This window comes from Agelaius tricolor, unplaced genomic scaffold (genome assembly GCF_023055355.1).
Source record: "Agelaius tricolor isolate 1412-34295 unplaced genomic scaffold, bAgeTri1.0.p SCAF_9, whole genome shotgun sequence".
NCBI classification, from domain to species: domain Eukaryota; kingdom Metazoa; phylum Chordata; class Aves; order Passeriformes; family Icteridae; genus Agelaius; species Agelaius tricolor.
In genome coordinates this window covers 1,178,305-1,203,610 of record NW_027269269.1, presented here as the reverse complement: position 1 = coordinate 1,203,610, position 25,306 = coordinate 1,178,305, and the positions used below count along the sequence as shown (strand labels likewise).

At 40.7% G+C, this 25,306-nt stretch overlaps 1 protein-coding gene across 2 annotated transcripts; it reads right to left on the bottom strand.

Annotated features, from left to right (window-relative positions):
* Positions 1-1,270: 1,270 nt before the first annotated feature.
* Positions 1,271-24,737, bottom strand: HSPH1 (heat shock protein family H (Hsp110) member 1). 2 transcript variants are annotated; one of them, XM_071433961.1, is made up of 18 exons: positions 24,488-24,736; positions 23,526-23,583; positions 17,623-17,763; positions 15,855-15,977; positions 14,516-14,615; positions 13,633-13,766; positions 12,908-13,152; positions 11,812-12,040; positions 10,814-10,920; positions 9,449-9,582; positions 7,222-7,427; positions 6,277-6,408; positions 5,391-5,528; positions 4,847-4,972; positions 4,205-4,312; positions 3,979-4,098; positions 2,616-2,777; positions 1,271-2,129 (listed from the first exon to the last, which is right to left on the bottom strand). In XM_071433961.1, exons 1-18 carry the CDS (start codon positions 24,592-24,594, stop codon positions 1,932-1,934), a joined length of 2,568 nt encoding a protein of 855 aa, XP_071290062.1. In that variant the 5' UTR covers positions 24,595-24,736; the 3' UTR covers positions 1,271-1,931. The 2 variants fall into 2 exon arrangements, with proteins under 2 accessions (XP_071290062.1, XP_071290063.1); XM_071433962.1 differs by lacking the exon at positions 6,277-6,408 and having other exon boundaries at positions 24,488-24,737.
* Positions 24,738-25,306: the final 569 nt, after the last annotated feature.

The window sequence follows — 25,306 nt, the reverse complement described above, 5'->3', positions numbered from 1 at the left end:
CAGCAGAGTTAACACCCTTCAGACTATGCTTCCAAGATAAGTTCTTCCCACAGCATTTCAGGTGCCTAATATTCCCTAGTGTAATTTGATGTTTAACACAGAGCATCCTCCCCTGCACCAAGTATGCAAAAATATCGTCTCTGATAGACTAGAGAGATTTACTTGAGAGGAATTCTTAGTTTTTAAAACCTTTACTAAGATTTGATCAGAACAACTTGAATGGGCTGAAAATATCATTATTTCAGTTTAGTCTATAACAAAAAGCAGAGCCTAGCCTCAGTATTTAACCAGGTTTTAACATCTTACTCTGAACCATGGATTAAAATTTCTAAGTTACATGGTTCCATTAGGCTGGAAATAAATCCCCACAGACCAATGTCTTGAGAGCAGGTATTTGCTTCTTGCAGCACTGGGGATGAAGGGGATTTCTCCACCAACCTCACCCTCTTTTGTCAAGTGCTGTGGTGTACTTAAAGAGTAAGTACTGCTTAGTATCACTATGTCACTGCATCATCACATGTACGATCTCATGGTTATTAGATAGTTCTTTGGCACTGCACCTGTGCCTCCCCATTTCAGGGGTCTTTGATGAAGGTTTCCAAGATCGTCTTCGCATCTGAACATTTCAGCCTTGTCTTCAGAGCGTGTGTAGTTACAGTGTTCCTTGGTCTGTCTGGTCTTAACTGGCCTAAATTCTTTGTTTTGTGGCTAATTGCCTTTACATTTGCCAATTTCTCATTAGTAGTATACTTATCTATCTCTAAAACTGTCCACCTGGTGAGTTTTTCCATCTTTTTTGTCTATTCAGCATTAAGCAACTAGTTTACCACATACTAGCCATTACATTGTATAGAAAGTTATTTATATCAGGTTACACAGGTATAAAAGTTATGATTCAGGTTATATTGGTATCAGGTTATACATATACATTAGGTTATATGGATATCTTATAATTCAAGTTATATAAGCACCTTGTAACCTAAATTATATAGGCATCAGTTACAAGCACTGTCCTATGCTCTAACATCTGTGAAGTTTTCGGGTTCTTTCAGGTGTTTACAACACTTGGGCCAAAGAAAAGAAAGAGGCATTACTTGTTAAGGGGCTAAATTACATTCTTCTCACTGTACAACTGGTTCTGTGCAAAGTGTGAGTTTTAAGTGTTTATGACTCCTGCACAGGAACAAAAAGCAATGGCCTGTCACACTGTGAGGAGGGTAACACTTGGAGCCGAAGTACTGTGAACAGTTAAACTCAAGAGGTCAGGAGATACCAGTAAAATGAACTTTATTTCAAAGCTCTTTAAAAAGCTTCACAATAACACTAACAGAATTAGCATTTCCTTCATTTTATGTACCCCACATGAAAAATGCATTGTTTAGCAAGAGATGAAACGTAAGCGTTTCTGCATGCTACTAACACATTTCACCATCTCATTACCTGATAAGTACTTTGGACTGCAACAATCAAAAACCTCAGACAGAAGGAGTTCTTCTGCAAAGTCCTTGTGAAGGGGACAGACACTGGCTTTTTCTGACATACCCAATTAGATGTCCAGACAAAAGAAAACTACCTTGGCATCTACAAATGCCTCGAGTGTTTCGATTACAACCTTTTAAAGGAGCAGTACATTTCAAAGCAAGGGCTTCTTTTCATCTTTAGTGATGCAAATGGTTAAATACTGCACAGAAGCTTAGTATGAACTCACAATTCCACAGGAATCTGAAAGTTACCAAGGCAATTTTCCTTTTAGGATAGTCATGACCAACACTTTTACTATTCTTCCTCCCACAACATAACATATTCCCAGACAAGTCTTAAGAAAAAAAATATAAATAGTTTCCAAAACAATGCATTCCCACCCCCATCACATATGACAGCCAAAACATCTTCTGTCATGGGATGAAATAATTTGCTGCAAGTGCAGTGGCTTAGTCCAGATCCATGTTAATGGTGTTTTGATCACCTGGATGACATTCACCGTTTTGCTGAGGCATTTCAGAATTTTTGTCATCTCCCATGTCTTCAGTTTTATAATCACTCTGCTCACTTAATGGGTTTTCCTCCTTAGGAGAGTCAACTTTTGGTTTTGGTTGTGTCACAACAGGCTCACAGACATTGTTTAACTCCTAAAAAAGATGGAAAAGATGTGGGCAGAATGTGCATTAAGGAGCCACCAGCTTCACTAGTGCAAAAAGTCCTGTGTCCAAAAAACTGTTTGAAATTGGAAATTCTGCATTTGTTCCCCTGAGACCAAAGTAAAGTACTTATTGTACTCTGAAATAAATTGGTATACTTTCTGATGTTCTGTGGGCGAAGTTCAACTAAGTATTTTGGATTTCACATTGGTTTTTTTAAATACTCTTTTGTCTCAGTAGAATACTGAAAAACAACATGAGTTTTTAAGGTGACTGAAAGACAAAATATCAATGAGCTCCACAGAATTGTATACAGTACACTAGAGCTCCTCTTCTTTCTGCTGGATCTCCTCCTTTCCGTACTTTCTACCTTTCAAGAACACTAGAGCAGCACGATGAAACTGGGAAAGACAAAAGGCACAGATACCAGTCTACTTTTAGCACCAACCTCTAAAGGTAGTTTCTTATGGTACTTACTTGTAGCTTTGCCTTAATTTCACTTGAATGCACAGCTGGATCCTGATCTAAGCTCTTCTTAGCCTGTGCACTCACAGCATTGTTCATCCACTCTACAACTTCACTAACACACTTCTCTACTTTCATCATTTCCATCTCATCAATATGGATGTATTTCTCATCCTGTCCAAATACAAACATTTTGTATTAGTTAATAATGTCAAGTGTTAATAATGTAATGAATTTATGCCAACAAGTCTATCTCAATTATTTATAACTTGTAAATCTCTTCCAATGGTCAAAACAAATAGAAGTTAGCCACAAGGGAGATCCATTACAGCAAGAGACAACAGGAAATACAGATGAGAATATAAAGCTTCCTTTACCCAAATGAACAAGCAATCTGTTTTACAGAGGGCATAGAAGCTTCACAAAAAAGTCATGCAAAAAATATAACATTCTTAACAAAGCTGATAAAAAAAACATTCCCTCCCGTTCTGGAGGAGCTACCTGCACCCAAGATAGTTTAGACATTGAGATTCTGATGTACAGGGAAAGGACCACAGTTTTCAACTTTAGCATTCCCTACAATGCTACAGTTACACAATTAACTACTATCCAGAGAAGGACCTACTCACAGCAACACAACCAATGAATCCGTATTTAGAATTCTTAAATAAAGCTAAGTTTTTAAATATACTATTTACAATGATGTTAGTTATTTCACATACAACACTACTACTGCTATGATTTCACTTAATTTTCTTATCTATAGCTGTGAAGACATAATTGTTTCTGATGTTAAGTCTCAGATTTATTTATTTATTATTATTATTTATTATTAATTAGTCTGAGTGTTGTGAGCCATCCTATTAAAATTCTTTAAGCTGAAATTCAAGGAGCAAGTTTTCAGACTGCAAAGTTATCAAGAACATAATCTACAAATAGTAATGGAAAACAAACCAAACACAAAAACCCCACAAAAAACCAAACCTCAAATACCCACATGTAACAAAATTGTGGTTTTTACTTTATCTGCAGCTAGGTTTTACACTAATGCTCACCATACAATAATTCTCGTCCCTGAAAGAACTGGAAGAGGAGTGCATTTCTAAAAAACAGATCAGTTTTTTAAAGGTCAAGAATCAGACCACAAGTCTAAACTCTTTATTAGAACACCCTCTTCAGCCTGGAAACATCCAGAAGTATCAAGCAACTGAAGATATGACACACTGCATGAGATTTTTTTGAGTACTGGGAAACATTTGTGGTGTTAAATTTGTGACCTATATAGCAGTAGTTCACAGCTCATCTGAAAGTGCATTTGAAGCCCTCCAGCCAATGAGCCTCATGGAAGCACTGTGGTTAAAAAAAGGCCACTTACTTTATTCCTGAATTCCCCAGCTATTGTAGCATAATACTGGAGTCTGTGTCCCAATTCTTGTAATAGCTTTGGTCGTTCCTCTGCTTCTTGGAAGCGCATTTCAATTGGAGTACCTAATTTCTAGAAAAAGCAATTTCTCCATGTTTATGTGATTCATTAACATTCATTAATGTTGTTTAGCACAGTCTTTTGGAAATTTTGCTTTTTGGCATATTAACAGGCCTACCTTTAAATTCTCTAATTTTTCTACATACACCTGCTTTGCTTCATCTTCACCCTCCTCATACAGCCAGCCTTCTGTCTCTGCTAGGAGGGCAGAGAATCCCTGCAGATCCTGTGTGTCAATATAATTCAACACATCAAACACTGAAATACACACCAATCAATCATGTTTGTCTTGAAGGAACATAACAGAGGTAAATATACACATGAATCCTTAGCTTCCTCTATAAAAATTTAATTTCTACTGCAGCTTTTGCCTAATTTAGTTACTTAAACCACGCCAGCTTCTGGACTAAGAAACACACATCTACAACAAAGGTAGTATTTACAGACTTTTGTCTTTGATTAGGCCAATGCTTGGGGTGTAACTCGAATTCATGGTTTTGGTTACACATAAAGCAACACAGTTTCCCCTTCCAGTCACCAGTTCCAATTGGAAACAAAACTTTACTCCATTTGTGACAAAACCTTTTTTCAGGGATATGTATTTGTTACATCTAAGCCTTATTCTAGGTTAGTCACTGCCATCATTCAAATGAAGTTCTAGTTTTGCAGCTATGTTTAGGGTGGCTTTGAGCAAGTTTAACCAAGGTATACAAAACAGGTACTTGGTATTTTCGAAGAAGTTCCTGAAACCATAACCTACCTTTTCACAAACAAACTTTTCATATGGTCCAGACAACTTGTCCCTGAACTCATATACATATTCCTCCACTGCATTCTTTGCATCATTTCTTTCTTTCTCCAGTTTATCTTGCATAATCATCTTTCCCTGTATACCACAGAAAATATTTTAATTAAAAAATAACAATGTTCAAACAGCATTCTACAAAGCACAGCTCCTGGAAAGTCTCCCAGAGGCCTTGGTCCACCTAACTGTTGAAATTCTCATTATTATGCAGTAGACTCATCTGAAGAAAGGGGTTGCACTTCTCTGGATTACAACAGTTTAAATGAATCTGTGATGCCATTCCATGGATCAGTGCTCTAATACTAATTGCTGTAAAGGACATTTCAGTCTTTCTGATAAACATTTGTCAGTTATGTGTTAGAAGGCAGACAGTATGTTAGCTCACTGTTAATTGAGCCCACACTCCAGGGTGACAGTACAAGAACAGAGGTTGCCTTGAGAAGCAGGTGAATGGTTAATAACTGCACACAAGAAAGCAGTCTAAACCACACTAACTCACCTCTGTTTCAATATACATATTGAGGAGATCTTTTCCTAACTGCCAAACCAAGTTAGCTTCAATGGGCAGTTCCACATTCTTCACTTTTATCTTGGGTTTTTTAGCTTCTGGGGGCTGATCACCTTTCTTCTCATTTGTCTGAGTTAGAAAGAAGAAAAATAAGATAATTTTCCTGACTTCTTTCTGATGAAGTACTGCTATGATGAAAGACACATTCAGAGGAAGAACACACAAAGGTTTTTCCATGTTCTTTTAAAATCTTCAAAATATGCTCATGAGGCACTTTCCTTTTGGGGATTCCACCTCCTATCCTAGTCTCCTTAGAGTCTGTTTCGAGACAGTAAGCACTGAGCTGCAGCAAGGACATTTCTCAGATATATGCTGTGTTTGCAGATTTTCCAGAAGTGTTCATGTGTAACGTAGCAGTTCACTAATGATGCTGATAGGCCTTAAGATTTTAACCCAAAGCATTTTTCATCTCATACTGATGAAAAAAATGAAATCACTATCAATAACATGCAGACAAATGTTTCACACTGATTGTTTCCTTTTAGGTTTATGAATTCCTGATCCCAGCTTGCCTCAGCAGGCTTAATAAGCTTGGCCTTTAACTGCTGGTTAAATTGAAATGTCTGCAACCCAAATAAACGAGTTGTACAACACTGCAAGAAGACATGGAAGTGGTAGAGAAAGGCTTCTTGCAGGAATCCTTTTGCAAACTCTGTACAGAAATCATCACAAGATACAGATATTATTTTTCACTATAGTAAAGGTGTGAAAATGAAAAAGGTTCCAACACCAAGTTCCTACTTTTCCTGAAATATATTACCATTTTAAAAGCCATTATATAGGATAACATTTTCAACAGAGTTAAAGGGTCACTCACTTTCTTGACATCTGGGATTTTGTTTTCTTCAGAGGGAGGTTCTGATGAAGGGGGAGACTGTGACGTTTGCTGACCATCAGTTTGTACCTGGGACTGTGTTCCAGCCTCACTGTTCTCTTGCTGGATATTTTTCTGAAATGAAAGCCCAGGCACAAAGGATGTAGAAGGCATGTGCACTTGCATTTAAGTATAGGGCACGTCACTTCTGACGCACGTACGGTACAAAGTGCCCTACACAGCATTCTGTGCACACGCAGAAACACACACGCTTCAGCTATGGAGATACACACTGGGTGCAAGTTCAGAAGGAGTTCATGAAAATGTTACCAGTGCCAGGCTTGCTGCACAATACTTGTGTGCGTGTGTGCACGTGCTACCACTTTCTCTTACAAAAAGGGGCTTTTAATTTCTTGAGTCAATGTTTACTTTTTCCCCCTCAAAACTATTAAAAGATCAAGTAGATTATAACAATGTGCATTATTCCCCAGTGCTCCCCTCTCCTTTAATGCTGTAGAAAACAATTCAGCTTTCCCTTTCAAAAAAAAAGTTTCAAAAAACTTTACTGATACAAAGGGGATCAGTACAAATCCATTACATACAAATTCTTTCAACACAAAGTGCATGGATAATTAACAATCCAAATCTAGTTTTCCTGTTTGGAACAGTTGGATAACTATGGCAGCTGTAAGCAACCCCACCCTCAAACCTCAACCTGTCACTATTTGGCACTTCGCACGATAACTGATTTTGAAATCCACACACTTTCAAGATACCACAAATTATCTCCTGTTCTTGTAAAGACAATTTCCTGACAGCTACACACATCTGAAAATTAATCTCCTTTTGCTTCCGTAGAGGAAGGTATTTTTCTTCCAGAGTATGTAACAGCAGAACACACTTTCATCAATCATTAAGGACATTCACACACAAGAAAGGTCAACTTACATCACTGAAGTTTTCAATAGATCTCTGGTCCTGAGCTTCCACTTCAGTCTCAACACTAACATCTTCACACTCTTCACTTTTAACTGGTTCTACCATAGATGCAGTGGACACACTGAAAATACCATGAGTATTGACACGGACTTTCACTTTGACTTTAGACTTCTCTCCGTCTTTCTGGGCTGCCACATTCTGGATAACATACCTACCTAAAACCAAAAGAATCAAAACTCACACAGTGGAATTAAGTAGGTAATATTACAGAGACAAGAAAACATCTCCCTTTTTCATAGACAAACTGTTTTCTAAATATTTAATGAAGCCTCCATGCTAATCTCACAGTCCCTCAAATTAAATCAGTACTACCAGAAAAAAAACCCCAACAAAACCAAAGTACACTGCTTTTCAGCTACCTTCATCTTATAAAGTGAAGAGTAGGTTTTCCTGACACAACTAATACAGAGTAAATACAAAACTGGTGCTCTCTGTGTTACTAGTGGGCTGAAAGAAAACTACTGAAGGGCTTAGTCTAATGCCAATATAAAGTGGTGCCTTTCTAATACAAGTTACTGCCCAACACAGAAGCAGTATTTCGAGAGGCTTTCCTTACAGCTTCTAACATCCATGCAAGTCTGCGATTACCTTTTATTCTTGGGCAGAACCTAATTGTTCTGTAACTACTGTAATACTTGAAACAAGCATTGTGAAACTAATAGACTGACAATTAATTCAACAATAAATGAAGAATCAGATGTCCTTGACATTAACTGCAGATATTTTTCCTTATGCATGGATTACCAAAAGAGTGACCTGGAGACCAGAATGCTCACTTAGCTGCAAAGTACAAGCTGCCCAAGTTCACAGGCCAAATATACATATTTGCACACACCGTTCTTTCAGCAACAGATCTAGATCACAAATGCACAAGCTTTTACCTGCCTTTCTCACAGGCTATGGAATATAATCCTCTCTCTTATAAATCCAATAATACTGGAGTTGTGTGACCTGTTCTCTCTTTTGCCAGTCTCATTAGAACTACTATTTCACCCATTAGTCATACCAATAATTCTGTTCTGAGCAAAGAATTAACTGGCAACTGAGTTGAAACAAATCTGATCTTCAGTTCTGTTCTTACCAGTTTTCAGAACAGCAGATAAACAGTTTCTCATTTGTCAAAGCCAAATTAATTGAACACTGCCAAACCCCACCATCAGTCTTTATGGTAAGAGTTAGCCACCAAAGGCAGTGTGATGTTTCTGTAACTACAGAATACAGTCAGAGAATCATAGAATGGCCTGGGTTGGAAGTGACCTTAAAGACTACATTCCAAACCCCCTGCCTTTCATTGGACCAGGTTGCTCAGGACCTCATCCAATCTGGTCTTAAATACCTCCAAGGATGGGGAATCCACAACTTCTATGGGAAACCTATTCCAGCGCCTCACCACCCTCACAGCAAAGACTTTGCTCCAAATATCTAATCTAAACCAGCTCTTTTGCAGTTTTTAAAGCTATTCCCCCTTGTACTGTCACTACTTGTGCTTGTAATAAGTCCCTCTCCTTTGTGCTGGTTTTTCAAAATACATGGCATGCAAACAAACAACATTTAATTGCATGCTTACAACTCAAGAACAATTATTTAATTGGCCTGTCTTTACCATCGGTCTTTTTCTAACTAACCACGTTGTAAGCTCTTTGCAAGTATCAACACTGTCAAGTACTGCAATTTGTCAACAAGTATGAAAGAACTGCTTAGAAATGTTACACAGACAAATCAATACTGTAGTCTTGTAGCTGCCACTATTTCAGACTGCTTTGATTAGAAGTCACTCAGCATTATGTCAGTCCCAGAAGGCACAGGTAAAAACAACTAGTTATTCAAGACATGCTTTTTTTTATATATAGGAGATATTATTCAATTATTCCTAGCTTGCTTCAGTGATAAGCAGAAAAGAAGATTTAAAAAGTTAAAAAGCTATCTTTAGTAGTCATAACCACATTTTAGTTGTAGGCATTGATTTGGTCCCCCTCATTTCTTCATTCAGCCAAAGCAACATTATAAGCAAGAAAAATAAAAAATACCAATTCAGTTGTCTCAGGAATGGGAACATTCTGAGTCCTTCAGAGACAAAAGCCTGAATATATACATCATAACCATAATGCACAACAGTTACTCTTTGATTTCAAATTGTTCTATTGGAGACAACACTATTTCCAGGACAACTACTTACCAATTTTTGACTCAGGATATGGGACTCCATTAGGATCAGAATAAAAAGCTTCTAGCTCAAATGGACCTTTCCTATAGAATGTAAGTACCTTAGAAAAGGGTGCTGCATGATTTCTGCTGAAGACCTCATGAACTCTGTAATTAAGGGAAAAGTATCACTTTTAGCAGTGTATTTGAGCTGAAAAGTTTTGATATAGGGTCAGAACTCTTTAGAGGAATATCATGCTTTGAAACATTTACCCTTCTGAACAATTCCAATAAAGACACTTTACTACTGTACTGCAAGGAAAAGGATTTACTGTTCTCTACTGTAATGAGAACTTGTCCTATTCCACTATTTGAGCTTGAAATGGTGTATTTTGAATCATAATTTGCACCCTTCCTTAGTCTCAAAGGGATAATTATAGCCCTGTTAATTCCTTGCTCATTTACGTTGCATGGCTCAGTTGAGAGCCCTGACACCAGATTATTATTCATTCCTCAACATGACAGAAAAACAACCAGCTTTACTTCATGTTCTATGGCGTGTCCGCTATTATGCCAGCCTGATCCCAATTTCCAACTAAGCTTTGTCTCCTAACTGTGGAAGATCTCATCTAATAACCTAGATGTGAGAAAATGAGAGCTTTACCTAGAACATGAACCCACAGGCTGCTCTCATAGGTGACAGAACAATTAGGCCCTGCACCTCCACAGAAAACAGACAGGAAGAAAAAAAAGCTAAACTACAAAGAACATGAAAAAAGTATGAACAGATCCCTCTAGAACCATGATTTTTCCACAGGTTGAACTTGGAGCTCTTGACATCCTAGAAAACAATTGCATTTCCCACAGGCATGGTACAATTAGAAACAGATGTCAGTCATATGAGACTGCAGCAAGAAATCACTCTTACAAATGTTAAATTTCTGCTAGGTGTTAAATTCCTCCTGCAGCCAGATAAATAGCATCCATACAAGTTCACAATATTTCCATAGTACCTAACATTACTAATCAATCAAGAATCTTAGGTGTCAGGAACACCTTGAGTAAAAACTGAAAAGCCAGAAGGCAAAGTGGAATCAGGACCCAAGCACTGATCTAATTTTATATTCATAATCCTGACAACCAGATAAAGGCAAGACAAGGTACTAGTTGGTAGCTCTTTCACTTACTTTTTAAAAATCTTTATGTTTTTACAAATGAGGAATTACAGTTCAAATTTCAACCTATGTCTTCACAATCTTCTCTGTCAACCATCTCTGGTACATGGCCTATGGGTTTTCTGCATGTGAATGCCAAAATCCTAGTTTAAATGCAAGCAAGAACATGACCCCTGAATTATGAAGGTCAAAAGCTTCATGGAATGGTAGTCTGAGCTACCTACCCTTCAGTGTCCTCTGCTTCTGTGTTCCACAGCAGAGATATTGGAAAAGGCGTAGCATCTGTCACAGAAAATTCTCTCACTTTAAAAGCCGGAGAAAGAATGGCACACTAAAAAAATAGTAAAAAACAAACAACAAAAAAGCTTGCATTAAAGCTGGTTAACTCCTCTACTCCACTAGACATGACAGCAAAAAGTTTTCCAACAAGTGAGAACTGTATTGATTTTACCAGGCAGGACTATTTCAATACTCAATTTCAACGCAGTATGAGAAATCTCACACACAAGTGTTTATGTGCTGTGTTAGCAGGTCTTTTGCAGCTTGTGAGTAAAGGTAACACTAAGAAAATAGCAGGACTATAAAAAAGGGAAATTCTGCAGTGCTTACTCCTAAAAGAAGTGTTTACCTAAAGGGTCTTGCTTCTTTCCCCAAACACTACTGATAGCTGGCAATGGGAAGCTGTCAGTGAGACAGAGTAAAGAAACAAGTCCAAGAGAAGAGGGTGAAATAAGACAAGAAGTTAAAGGAGAAAAGGAAGAATACAGAATGTGTGGTTTGCTTGTAAAATATAGCTGGAAACAGTAAAAATGGGAGGGAGACAGAATAAAGCCTGTTTCACATTAATGGCGAGCTGGATACCAGGAAAGTCAAACTTGCAGTAGTTTGGGCTCTCCATCAACACTTCTTAAATCTTGTTGAGTAAAAGTAACTTTCAGCTTGACAACAACTTGAACTTTTGGCATTAAAGATCCCTAGATTGTGTTCTTCTGAAGAGCAGAGTGGGCTGCTTACAGAACGCACCCTGCAATAGAGTACTGCACCAGGGAGGACTACGCTGATCTTTTTAAACAGTACAGTCCCATAAAAAGACCTAGTGAACATGTATGTTCCCTTGAGTACGTTAAAATGGACCACTTCTACAATTTTTCATAACTGCTTGACCTATTCTTCATGGAAGAAATACATCTTTTAATTTCATCAAGTGCTGCCAGTACTATACCTGCAGAGCACAGCCCCTAGCTATGGCTTCATCTGCATTCAGTGTTGTACTGACATCCTTGCCAAAGAATTTAGCAATCCTCTCTTTGACAGCAGGAATACGGGTTGCTCCTCCCACAATCTCTACAGCATTTACATCTTCCACTTTCAGCTGTGTTTGTTCCATTAATGAAAGCAGAGGCATCTCTATCCTCTGCAGCAGGTCAGCACACAATTCTTCAAATTGTGACCTAAGAAAAAAAAATGGAATTAACTAAAGAATGTCTGTCCCACAAGAACCTTGCCTGGTATTTGTTTCCAAACCGATGCTGACTAGGTTGGTTAACTACACTGCAGAGATCTAAAGCTAAACTCCTGTGAGTAGGCCAAAGTGGCAACCATAGACAGGGTAGTACACAAACAGCTGCTTTCAAATTTTCCTAAGCCACTATCAATGTAGTTAAATAAGATAAAGGTTTTGTTTGGGCAGCTGCTATGTATTTGCCTCAGGGCAGATGTTACAGATAAATCAGAAAACACTGACACTTCCTTTATGATGAAAAACTGTTGCCTAAATACTGGAAGAAAAACAACCCACCACTCTTAGCAGTAGCTACAGAACAAATGAAGCCATGCCTGTGAACATGTGCAAGAGAGAGAGACTTATTTACACTTGGACCATAATCAATTCATCACCTCTAAGCATTGTTTCTGCCCTCCATTTCTCTATCAATTCCACAGTACACTAAGAACAGAAAAAAAGAAACAAAGCTTAAATTGTTCCTATCTTAAGAGAGTATGGGATTTAAGTTACCTAAAATATGCAGAAAGTCAAAATATGCAACCAACCTTCTGGTTTGCAAGCATCAATCCATGGTTTTAAGACCATATTCTACAAAAAGAATCTAAATTTTTATGTATGCTTTATTGCACTGAAACATTACTCAGGTAGCTGAACATCCCATTTCCCAGCCTTAGCTATTCTAGCATTACAAAATGCCACAGCTATTAGGCACTTACACTTAATTTTAGCACATTAAGTTTCTTTCAAACACTGAAAGAAACACTGCTTGAAAAAATGGCCACTAAAGCAAATGCCTGTCTGGTACAGAACTCACCTGTTCATTTTTCCAGATACATCAGTATCATTCATGAAACACTCAATATTTAGGGGAATGTCTGTGCTATTTGAACTCATCAGTTTCTTCAGTTTCTCACATTCCTGATACAGACGAAGAAGAGCCCGAACTTTGGTTTTTGGATCTAGTTTGTACTTTGATTTTATTTCTGCACAAAAGTAATCTACCAGCTTTCCATCAAAGTTTCTCCCACCAAGGAAAGGGTCAAATGCTGTCCCAAGTACCTGGTTTAAAAGAACACAATTATTTAGTTTAACACTAATAAAATCACAGGGAATAGCAGTCTTCCAGTATCAGCAAGTCCTTGCTTCAAAATACTGTTGGGGACAGGTCAGCCTATCTTCCAATGCACAATCACATCCACCAAAAATTGATCTTCACTTTTACAGAGGAAATAAGACTAAGTAACGAAGTGACAATCCTAAGTATTCAAAATTTTCATCCATACACACACTCATTTAGATAAAGCAAAATAAATTATAGCACTAGTATTAGTTATCTTACATTTGTGTATTGCAAGAAATTTACAGCCTGTTTGAAACAATTCTAATGAAATGAAGGACACTGATGAAAACCTTTGCCTTTTGACTCGTTGTCACTTTCCATGCATTAAATTATTTCAGAATTTAAAAAAGAAGGCAGATTGGCAGGCTATTTGATTCTAATTGCTGGTAAACCCTTTTATTTCCATTTAATCTTACTACCTTCAGTTTACTCTTGTTGAATGCACAGGCTGATACTTGAAATGCAGAATGTCCCATATCAACAAACACAACTATCCGTGGCTTCTCTTCAGGAGCTGGAAGGTCTTGTTTATAAATTCCATAATTCAGAGCCACTGCAAAAGAAGTGTCAGGTATTATCCACACAATCTCTAATTTCCAGTGGCATACCACAACAACCCTGTGAACATTAAGCTATAAGATCAAAAGCATAAAGACAAATCCAGACATACACCTGTGAACATACACTATCTTCATGGAAGCTTTGTCCCATTAATCTAAGCTGTAGGACCTGAAAAGCAGAACTTAGTCCCTTAGTCATGTATATGCTCCCTAAGCATTTGTTTGGGTTTGTTTCTTTTTGCCTTGCAAAGTAATCAAAAACATAGAACATCTTAACAACAAAACCCAAACCCAGTTTTGTATTTCCAGTGAGTATCTTCCAAGCTGGGAAGTTTTGTCTGAGTGTTGTATAAATGGTCAGCAGAGCCATGTGTCTGCTTAAAATCCTGACTATACTGAAAAAAAAGCCTTGGAAGTTATGATGTGTTGATGTTTAATCAAGGAACTTCCTTTAAGACTGTCTAACTCCTGCAACTGTGGATCTGGGCAGTACACTAAATGAACAAGTAGTCCAGGCACATGTAGTGACTCCTAAATAAGTGCTCAGGGAAATAATTATCAATGGAGCTTGATCTCATCTACCCATTCACACAGAAGACATTAAACCAAGAAAAGAACACAAGTTTTTCAAATATTTATGTCTTATATTTGCCTTTTCAAGTCAGTCCTTCTTCTTAAAGTAATTAAATGGACCCTCTATCCCGCCTGTCAATTGCAGGAACTGCTATTTTATCCTACTTACCTGCTGTCATGTCATTCATTAATCTAAGACAATTTAGACCAACAATCTGAGCTGCATCCAGAAGGGACCTCCTTTCAGCATCTGTGAAAAATGATGGAACCTGAAGAAAGTAGGTGAGAATACAAAGTTATTTCCAGAAAATGAGACATTACACCACTTATTTGAAAGTATTAATTTAAAAATTGTATCTATTCCTCCTCTTTGAGGAAGATACTTACTGCAAGCCTCTAAAATGCAACTACCATACTGAATTGACACTTCAAATATTCTACTCAGAGATGGAATTAAAACAGCATCAGCTAGTTTACATGAGCACACACTAGCAAGAAACAAATGAGTTATTTGTACACAAATGCTAATAACAGTAAGTGCTGGCTCAAAATGTGAAACTGGGTATTATGAAGAGAGTGACATGGAATACCTTAATCAGAGGTAGCAGGTAGACTCCTGTCCAAACAAGGAAAGAGGGAACTAAAAGCATACAGCAATACTACAGATGTGAGAGATGCAAAGAAATAAGGGATAACAAATGAAGAGAATCTATTTTGGCGGAAATTACTTTGGGTAAAAAGTGCTAAGAAATTCTGAAGGAATAGGCTGCTGAAAATTTTCTACAGATCTCTAGCATTGGCATTGGACAGTGCCTTCTGATGTCCCCCCTCCAGGGCCACATGAAGAACTAGCTTTCCAGGTTCAACTGGAGAATCAACATTTCTAATAATAACAGAGCTAAATATTCCTAGATGCAACATAAGACAGACTTGTTCAGAGTCATTGAGAACAGAGAGGCAGGTGTTATTTTATACTGGGGCTTTGCAATGGAATGACTGATCTTGATCTGAGGTCATTTTCTGTGCAGTCATAACAGTGAAAGAAACAAAACAAAGTTTGCTGAAAGGATGAAGATAAACACAGCAGAAACTAAAATTTTCAGCTGACAGAGGGCAAATCTTCATAAACAAAGGAAATTGTTCAAAGCTGTTATCAAATTGTTTTAAATCCAAGAAAAACACCAACATATGTATTTACTTCAATGAGTAATTAGTATGCTTAGTCATGAAAGCAAACTGTTCCAGAAGGATTTATACCTGGATCCAGAAACATTTTGGGTCCAAAGGACCAGACATTTCCAAGAGAATGAGTTCATTAAGTTAGTCAGGGCCTGGAATATGGCAGCAGCCCTGGGATTTCTTTAAGTCAGAAGCTCTAAACCTAGTTTGGATTAATCCCTTTGTAAGTGCTTAACAGAGTTCTTTTTCACTCTGCATGAATAGAAACAAAATGCCCTCAATAGCTGAAGTTAAGAGACATAATGTTCCTGCGCACTACAATTACTTACAGAAATAACACAGTCTGTTACTGGCTTTTTCAGGTTACTCTCTGCAGTCTCCTTCAATTTAGTCAACAGCATAGCTGAAATCTGTTCCACACTGAAGATGTGCTCCTCATCCATGTACATGACCTGGACAGAATAGGTAAAATAATTCCATTAGTTCAACTGATAGAAAATTGCATACATTTAATGTTCTTTGATACACTGCTGGCTAATACTCTATGAATCAAGACATGCTTCATTATTTCATTATAGAACTTCAGTTTACAATTTAATTTCCCAGCTGAGTGCTTATAGAAGCAATAATTCCATTCTGTCTTAAAACATCAAGAACTGTATCAACTCCATAGATTAAGGAAATTGCCAAAAATGACACGTTTAAAATGTGGCACACCATTAAGTAAAAACAGCCATCATTTTTCAAACTGATGCCAAATGCAAAAAATGTACAGAAGTACTTGCTATATATTTTTCCTTGGCATTTTTATCCCTCTACTCAAATATGTGAGGCGTCTCTGAAAGGAATAACTGTGCAACAACAGTTCACCTATGCATATGAAGCAACTAAAAGCTTAAGATAAAGCTTAAGAAAAAGTTTATTTATTGCTCTCTTAGCAAAAATTATTCTTGAAGCACCATTTTTATCACGCAATAGAATACATGACAATGATGAAGTGAAGTAATATGTTACAGCTGAAGCTTGAAAGTAACACTTTTATTCACTCAGTATGTTTTGGAGAAAAATGAGGCATTTTGGTTTTAATAGAAAAATTGTTCCCTAAACCTCCCAGTCTTATTGAATTTTACTGAATCAATTATTAAAACTTTTTAACCACAGTTAAATACAAATAAATACTAATTTGTTCTCCAATCAGCCTAAGAAAAAAAGGAAAAATACCAAGTAGTAGAGTTCTCCCAATACTAGACTCTCATAGTACAAGACTCCTACACACAGATTAAAGGAAACCAATAATTTCTGTCTGAATTTATCTGTTAACCTCACAAATCACAAACAGCAAAAGAAAAAGCATCTTCCCTTTTTTTCTGTGATCTATTCACTACTTAGGACTGATCTATACTGAAGTTAAAAGGGACCAGTTCAAGCTAAAGTCTTCAACAGTGAAGCAACACTGATTGTTATGCCAGCAGGGCTTCATTATCAGTAAATGTACATATTTCTGTAAATGGACACAATGTAAACTGCACCTATTCTATGAAAAACTGACATTGCATCAGTGAAGTCCTTGAAATGTAAGCAAGAGCCAAACCTGCAATGTGATAGGAACTGGTTTTGAACACCTTTTTGCAAGTAACTGACTCCAGGCAGTCCACTAAAGACACACTTGCCACTCATTTAAGGCCATCATTCTAAAGAAGAGTTCTGACTATTTTCTAAAGCGTTTATAAAACACCTAATAAGTCAGCTGCAATGCATTCCACACAAGTGGCAGAAAGTCATACTTTGAAGTAAAACCATACAACCTTGTAATTATCTTAGCAGTTTTTCTGCCAGTGTGTTTGAGCTAGAGGTGCAATTTGCCAAGAGGGAAACTTGCATTTCAGCAATTATTTGTAAATGAACCTTAATTTGAAGGTTAATATCCACTATTTAAAGATAAAGCTGTCTATTCATAGAAGAGCTCTTCTTTAACAGAGAGATTAAAACAACCTACCTTTAGGGTAATTAAAAGAAAGCCATATTTTCATTTCAGGTGCTGAAATGTAAGACTTCAGATTTACCTATACAACCCAGAAAGACAGACTGCAGATTTACCTTCACTCCAACTCCACCATTCTTCATGGGAACCAAATCATAGCTCAACTTTTCTTTTTCCTTCTGAACAAAAGGATCATTAAATGCACGGCCATGGAATCTCTTGAAGTTAGATACAGTGTTGTGGGCATGAGTAATTTGCTGTAAAGAAATACAGGATACTTAGAAATCCACTCTTAATCAGCCTGCAACGTTCAGTGCTGTTCTGTAGGCTCCCAAGCACAGGTCAAGTTTTCAGACTACTGCTCACTCCCTTGTCACAGCTTTACTTAACACTGGTAATTACTGTCTGGTACTTTTTATCAGCTCATTAATAAGTTAGACACAGACCATTACTTATTAAGGATTATAAAACTATCTATCTCTGAAACCTTGAGACAACTGGGTGAACAATAACATGATCAACAGAGCCTACTACTTTAGTCAACTAATTTAGAATGATAGAACTGCTTAAATTGAAAAAGGCCTTTCAGATCAAGTCCAGCTATTTACCTCACACAGCCAAGTCCACCAATGTCCCCAAAAGCCACACCCACTCACCTTTTACATACCTCCCAGGACAGTGACCCCACCACTTCCCTGGGCAGCCTGTTCAGGTGTTTATAAACCATTCAGTGAAAAAATCTTTTCCTAACAGCTAATCTAAACTTCTCCTGGTGCAATTTTGTGCTCCTTTTAGGTTATTGTACACAGTGATAAGGGCACACCTGAGCTTCCTTTTCTCCAGGCTAAACACCCTCAGCTCCCTCAGCTGCTCCTCATCAGGCTTCCAGACCCTTCCCCAGCTCCATTGTCCTTTTCTGGATTCACTCCAGCACCTCAGCATCCTTCTTGTAGTGAGGGGCCCAAAAATGAACACAAGATCTGAGGCGTGGCCTCACCAGTGTCGAGTACAGGGGCACAATCACTGCCCTGGTCCTGCTGGAACACTACTGCTGACACAGGCAAAGGCACCATTGGCCTTCTTGGCCACCTGGGCACAGCAGGCTCATGTTCAACCACTGCCAAACAGCACTCCCAGGTCTTTTTCTACCAGGCAGCTCCCCAGCCACCCTGCTCCCACCCTGTAGTGTTACATGAGGTTGTTGTGTCTCAAGTGCAGGACACTGCACTCTTTAAACCTCACACAGTGGCCCTCAACCCTTCAATCCAGCCTGTCTACATCCTTTTGTAAAGCCATCCTGCCCTCCAGCAGATCAACACTCCAGTCCAATATGGGCTCACCTCCAAAGTAACTGAAGCTGCACTTGATCCCCTTTTCCAGATCACTGAATAAAATACCAGATAGGGCTGGTGCCCAGTACTGAGCCTTGGGGACACGATTGGTGATACGCTGCCAGCCAGATTTAACTCCATTCACCATAACACTCTGGGCCTGGTTATCCAGCCAGTTTTTAACCAGTTAGGAGTAACACCCCAGTTCTGCCACTCATACTCCCATGTTGCCATAATGGCAACTGTGTCAGAGTTTCACTGCTGCACAGTGGTGTCCAGCTCCTCCTCTTTATGGCCTGTGCTGCAGGCATTGATACCTGCTGGCATGCAGTTCAGCTGGGCTATCGATCCTGCCACATTTTTGCAGAGGAGAAGCCCCAGCTCCTAGGTGACCATTCTCAGGAACTCTCACAGCTTTCAAACACATCAATAATAACCTTTGTACCACCACTGCTGCATGGATCTCCATCCCATCTCCACCAAGGCAGCAGAGTGAAGGACCTCACTCTCTCAAATACTGCTGTGGTGCCCCCCAGGCTTATCTCTAGCAAACTTGGTTGTATGTCTTTCCCCCTCCAAATCTGGTTTAAAGCTCTCAGTGATCCCTGCTAGCTCCTGTGCAAAGATCCTTTTCCCCCTCTGAGACAGGTGTACCCTGCCTGTTGCTAGCAGCCCTGCTGTCATGTAAACTGACCCATGATCAAAACTCCCAAATTCTGCCAATGGCACCAAGCTCAGATATTGGTCTGCTGGCTTTTTCTGTTACCTCCTTTATTTCCTGCAACTGGAAGGATAGGGAACACATGATAGCACTATTTGTGCTCCTGATCCCTTAAAGCAGTCATTCCAAGGCCATGAAATCTCTCCTGATTGCCCTTGGACTTCCTGGTCACCTCATCAGTGCCAACCTGAGAAACCAATAATGGATAATTATCTGACAGCCATACCAGGGTAGGAACTTGGACCCCAGAGAGGCAGCAGACTTTCCTAAGAAGTGGTTCCTGCCAGCATATTGGGCCTCCTGCTCCCTTCCAAAGGGAGTCTCCTATGGTACTGTCATCTTTTTCTCCAGGGAAGCAGTTTTGACATAGGCCAACTTAACCTTGGTGACAGATTGCTCCCTATGCCTTCAAGTCAGTGTTTTCCAGCAGGTGGAGGAGAGAGAAAGGAATCCTCTGTGTGTCCTGTCTGCCTCCCAGGCATATCCCAGGGAAGGCAGGGTGCAATTCCAATATATCATCTCTCTCTCTCACACTCCCTGATAGTCCTCAACCTACTCACCTCCCACCAGAGTTCTTCACTAAGTGGAAGAGTACCTGGGCACATTCCCACATCTGTGCTTACAGGTGCCACCCACTACTGGTACTGAGAGCAGGGCTCACCCTGCAGTGCCACCCAGTGTGTCCCTGCCAGAGCTGTCTGGGGAGCTGTGCCAGCCATGCCGGGTGTGAAGCTGAGCGAGGCCCTGGCTTTCTGCCAGGTGGGTACCACTGCTCCCTGGCTGGGCTGGCACTGCCTCTGCACCTTCCTGCACACTGCTGTGCCACACCCTGCTCACCAGTGCTCCCTAAGGGCATCTTTTATATTTGTGGGAAACGGCTGTTGTTGCTCCTGGCCCCACCTAGGTCCCATCAGCCACTGCCACTCAAGCTGCAGGCCTCTGGCAGCTCTTGTCTCCCCCTGACACTCCTCCAGTTCAGGAAACCCCCCGTGCACTGCACTGGAGCACTCTGCTGCTGATTGTGCTGGCAAACAGAGCCGCTCACCTTGCACCTCACTTCTGCCACCCTGGGTGACAGAACTTAGACCAAATTCAAATGTTTAAAGATTGCAACTACATATGAAGCTGGCTTCTCTGTCTGTAAACTGGCCCTCCAGCCCAAGCCACACCACCTCCACTTTAAACATTATTACATTTAGCACAAGCAAGGGCTTTCCTAGTTACTAAGTGTCAAACTTAAGTGTCCCCGTATATTTCAATAGTTACTTTTTTCTCCCTGAGCTACTTTGAAATCACTTCATTCCCTTGTTCACACTCACCTAGCAGCAACTCAAATTGCTGCACTAGACCAAAGAAGAATACAGTGCTTAGACAACTTGAAACTTTTTTTGCTAACATCAGCTTGAACTACGTGCTAAACTACAATGCAAGCTCCCCAGAGCAAACAAGTGACATAAAGAAGCATTTGTTATCAGAAATGCAAAGCACAACAGAAAACAGACAACTAGAGCAGCCAAAGAGATAATGCAAGTATCTCAGAGTAGACTTAATTCTATTTTATTAGAGAGAAATTATAGAAGTGTGTTATTATCTACAAAACAGATTTAGGCAGGCACCAACAGACTGCATGATAGCAACTCAAATGCTGAGCATACCAAGGAATATTTCTAGCATTCACTACCCTCAAAGAAAAGCATCAATTCCTGGTTGCATTAAAAATTTTCCACCATGAGATAGAAGAATTTGAGCTACATCTTTATTAAAAAGCTACTCAACTAGGACAGTTCTCCTACAGAAAAGCTCCCTGACAAAAAAAGGAGGCCATACTCCCACTAACAATCAGTAACTTTCAGACAGCTGTGTCTGTGGAAAGATGTCACACTTGGACTGCCTGCTGAGAGTCATCCTTGGTTTATTCTCATCACCAAACAGTGCTCAGCAATTAATAGTACAAGCACAAGTTAACACAGGCCAAAAATCATGCCAGGAACTATTCCAGTACTTAAATGTGATTGAGTAGTTAGGTTCCTATGTTGAAGATCGTTGCCCAGCATGGTTTTATTTATTTGTATAGCCACAACTTCAGAGTGCTTGAATGCTACGTATTTCCCAGCTGTATGGCTGAAGAACGTAGCAGCAGGAATTATTACCATGTAGTGGGGAGAGAAGCACAAACACTCTGGCAGCTTTTATAGCCTAATTTAGAATTAACCTCAAAGCCTTTTCTAAGAGAACAATCTTAAGATATTTTTAGAGTAATTGTATGCCATTAGGTCTGTAGCATGTTTTAATATCTTCCTGCTTAGTCACAATTAAGAAAGCTGAGAATTATGATCTGTTAACTAATGTACTGTTCTCAACTCCAGTGCTGCCATGCTTATCTAAAGGTTACAGAAATTCACTGAAAATTTGCTCCAGTAGCAATTTCTCAAATATTAAAGACAGCACCTTAAAGTATTTTGAGCTCTCTCACAAAATCACACAGTAAAAGTCACCAGTCAAAACTTCTTTTTATTTTGTGGGATTTTTTTAGGTTTTTTTAATTTTTCAAATGAAAACAATCATTGTACTCCTTGATTTAAGTAGCTACTACACCCTAAGACACCAAAAATGTAACTCTCAGTAGCCCATGGCAGGAAACTTTCACATTTACAAAAGAAACAATTCACATCTCAGATCATCAGCCAAACTGGACCACTTACAACTACAAAAATAAATGATCTGTCATCTTTTATCATTTAAGGTATTACATTCTTTTTTCCTGGCAAAAATATTTAGCTTCAACTTCTAGGAGAGCCAAGCATGAAACAATCAAGTAACAGCATACAGGTTAGTCTGAAGTCACAGGTGTTCATCACTGCAAATACACACTTGCAAATGCAATCTAAGAGAGAATCTGTCTCACTTGCAGCTTACTTCTTGTTTCCACAGCACCTACTGGAACAATCTAACAATACTGAAAGATGCTTGAGAGTACATCGGGTTCAGATCAATTCTCATTTTGAGTAACAATTCATTTTTGCACACTAATGAATCACACTAGTTTCTGACTTGCAGCAATGTCAGCAGTCAACTCAGCAATGCTGAAATGAAATTTAAGAAAGAAACACAAACACATGTATTTACTTCATTACTCCAAATGCTAACCTGTAACTGAATGTGCATGTGCTTGCTAACATGTGAAGTATTTGTATTGCTTCGGCTATTTAAAATTAAGAGGAGTGCTGTTACAGTGAAATAAAGTCTCCTTTAGTGCTCTCTCCATGGAAACCCACTGCAGTCCTTTGCTACATGAGAGAGATGCACAGGCCAGCCGAGGCTGCATGCTTGATCTCCCAGCAGCAGTTATGTAACAACACACAATACCTAAGGATTTGTTTCATCATTACAGTTTGTTATTCTGAGACTTGTTGGAATCAAGTTCTCCTTCTAAACTGAAAATACTACTTTAATCAAGAAAACATTTAATCTTTCAAAGCACCTCAATAATAAAAAACCCAACAAAACCAAAAACAACAAAAAAACCAAAATAAGGACTTGCACCTTCAAAACCAGCAGCATTTAATTTACAGCAAATGCAAGGGTAGTAAGGTACCCTAAATAGCTTTAAGAATCTGAGCCAAACCTCTCCCCTTACATCTAATTTTAAGAGACTATATACAGAATTTAAAATGTTTTCCTTCAAGTACCAGGAAAATCCTGTATACAATCATTAGGAAAAGAAACCCAGTGACCTTAACTTGTCAGAATATGAACATATTCCACTGGAAAGCATTACATTAATGAAGGAGAGAGCATTCTAGCAAAAACATCCCACATTTCTCCAAAGAAAGCCTGGCAGCATAGTGCAGCATTTCTAAAATAAAAGACTCAACAAGAAACTGAGGCTGTTTGGCTTTAAATACACACAGCCAACTCTCTTTACAGACACTGGTACTTCAACAGTTAGCAGCAGGCAATTACCTACCTGGTTTTTAGCTGCCACACCAATAGCTCTGTTTTTGGATCCAAATGAAACCACCGACCTAGAAAGAACAACAGGCTAATTAACTCGGTCCTGACAACAAACACGACTGAGAACTGTCACGGATTTGTTTTCTACTACTGCAGATAAAACACCTAAGTCTTTCTGTCAGTGTCATTCCTGTAGTAAAAAACTACAGGAAGACTTTTCTCCGTCTTAAAGCCTTGGCCCGAGTCCAGGACTTTTCACAATGGCTTATCCGAACGGTAAAACAGGATGATCGCAATTCAGAGCTCACAGCTGGACTACACCCTACCCGTCTATGCATGGCTGCTTCCAACTTGTCAACTAACTCTTGCTTGGAGCCAGAGGCTTTCTATATCTAACCTCTGACTAAGGGAGAGCTGCCCTGGAGCAGCTGGCAGAGCCCATCCTCCGCAGCACGAGTGGGAGCGTGTCCGCCCGTGTCCCACTTACCCCGGGCTGCCCCCCGGGGATCCTCCTGCCGCCCCCGGCGCTCCCCGCCCGCCGCAGCACGGCCCGAGCGGGCTCCGCACGGCCCCGCAGCCCCGGGCACTGCCCGCGGGACGCGCTCCGGCTCCGCGGCACGGAACAGGTCGGGACCGGGGAATACAGGGGAACAACGCGGGCGGGGATCGGGGCGGGGGGCACAGCGGGACCCAGCAGCTGAGGGGATGGGGGCACACAGCGGGTTGGGGCGGGAAGGGGAGCACGGGGGCACACAGCGGGTCGGAGGGACACACAGAGGGCTGCCGCCCGGCCCCGCCACCCTGTACCGACCCCCCGTCAGCCCTCGGAGCCGGCGAGTACCGGGGAACGCGCTGGCCCCGCACAGCGGGAACCCCCCCCCCCCACGCCCCACCGCGAAACTTCCAGCAGCTTCTCCACGGCGGGCGCTCCGCCGGGCACGGACCGGCCCCCGCCCGCCATCCCCCCCCACTCACGGCGTGCACCGGTCGCTGAACTCGTTGGCGACGGTCTCGATGCCGCCGGCCCGCGCCACGGCGATGTAGCAGCTCTGGAAGCCCAGATCAAAGCCCACCACGGCCATGGCCCCGGCGCCAAAGGGAGGCCCCCGCTCTGCCCGGCTCGCTCCTGGTACTGCTGCGGCCGCCGGTCCCCGTAGCGTGCGCGGGCGGGCGGGCGGGGAGGGGACGCAGCGGCGCCGCCGCCGCTTTAAATATGACAATGAGGCGAAGTTTCCAGAAACTGCGGCAGCCACTCACCGGCTCCACGTGCGGCTTCCGCTTCCGCCCTCGGCTGCCTTCTCGAACAATTCCCGCCAATCGGCGGCGCCGGGCGCGATGACGTAGACCGTTTCCACGGCGACCGCGGACGCCGCCGGCCCCCCGAGGGTGGGGCCAGGCGCGCAGGGCGGGGCCGTGCGGAGGTGGTGGCGGGGGCGGGGGCCGGGGAAGGCGGGGGATCCGCGGCCCCGGAATGTGCGGGAGAAAGGGATACGAGCCGCTTTCCCCGTCCGTGCCCCCACTTCAGTGCACTGGGTAACCTCTCTGGAGCTCTTTGTCACGTTGTTGTGGGTATCTCCCTCCCGCGCTGGCAGGCGAAATACTCTAATTGTACGCGCTACTGGCTCTCTGCAAAGGGCTTTTGTCTCGGTATGCTACAATCAGCTATAACATAAATGTTCTATTGCCTCCTAGCAGTCCAGCTCTAGCTTTTTGTGCAGGACCCCATCCCTATTAGAAGAAGTCTTAACCTTCTGCATTCCGTATGGAGGTGTGGTGGGTACACAGACCCTGATT

Excerpts from the sequence above, each read along its gene's own strand:
- HSPH1 (XM_071433961.1), bottom strand. The coding sequence starts at position 24,594 with ATGGCCGTGGTGGGCTTTGATCTGGGCTTCCAGAGCTGCTACATCGCC. Across the intron at positions 23,584-24,487 it reads TTCAGCGACCGGTGCACGCC|GTCGGTGGTTTCATTTGGAT; the intron begins GTGAGTGGGGGG and ends TGTTCTTTCTAG. Across the intron at positions 15,978-17,622 it reads ATGGTGGAGTTGGAGTGAAG|GTCATGTACATGGATGAGGA; the intron begins GTAAATCTGCAG and ends TATTCTGTCCAG.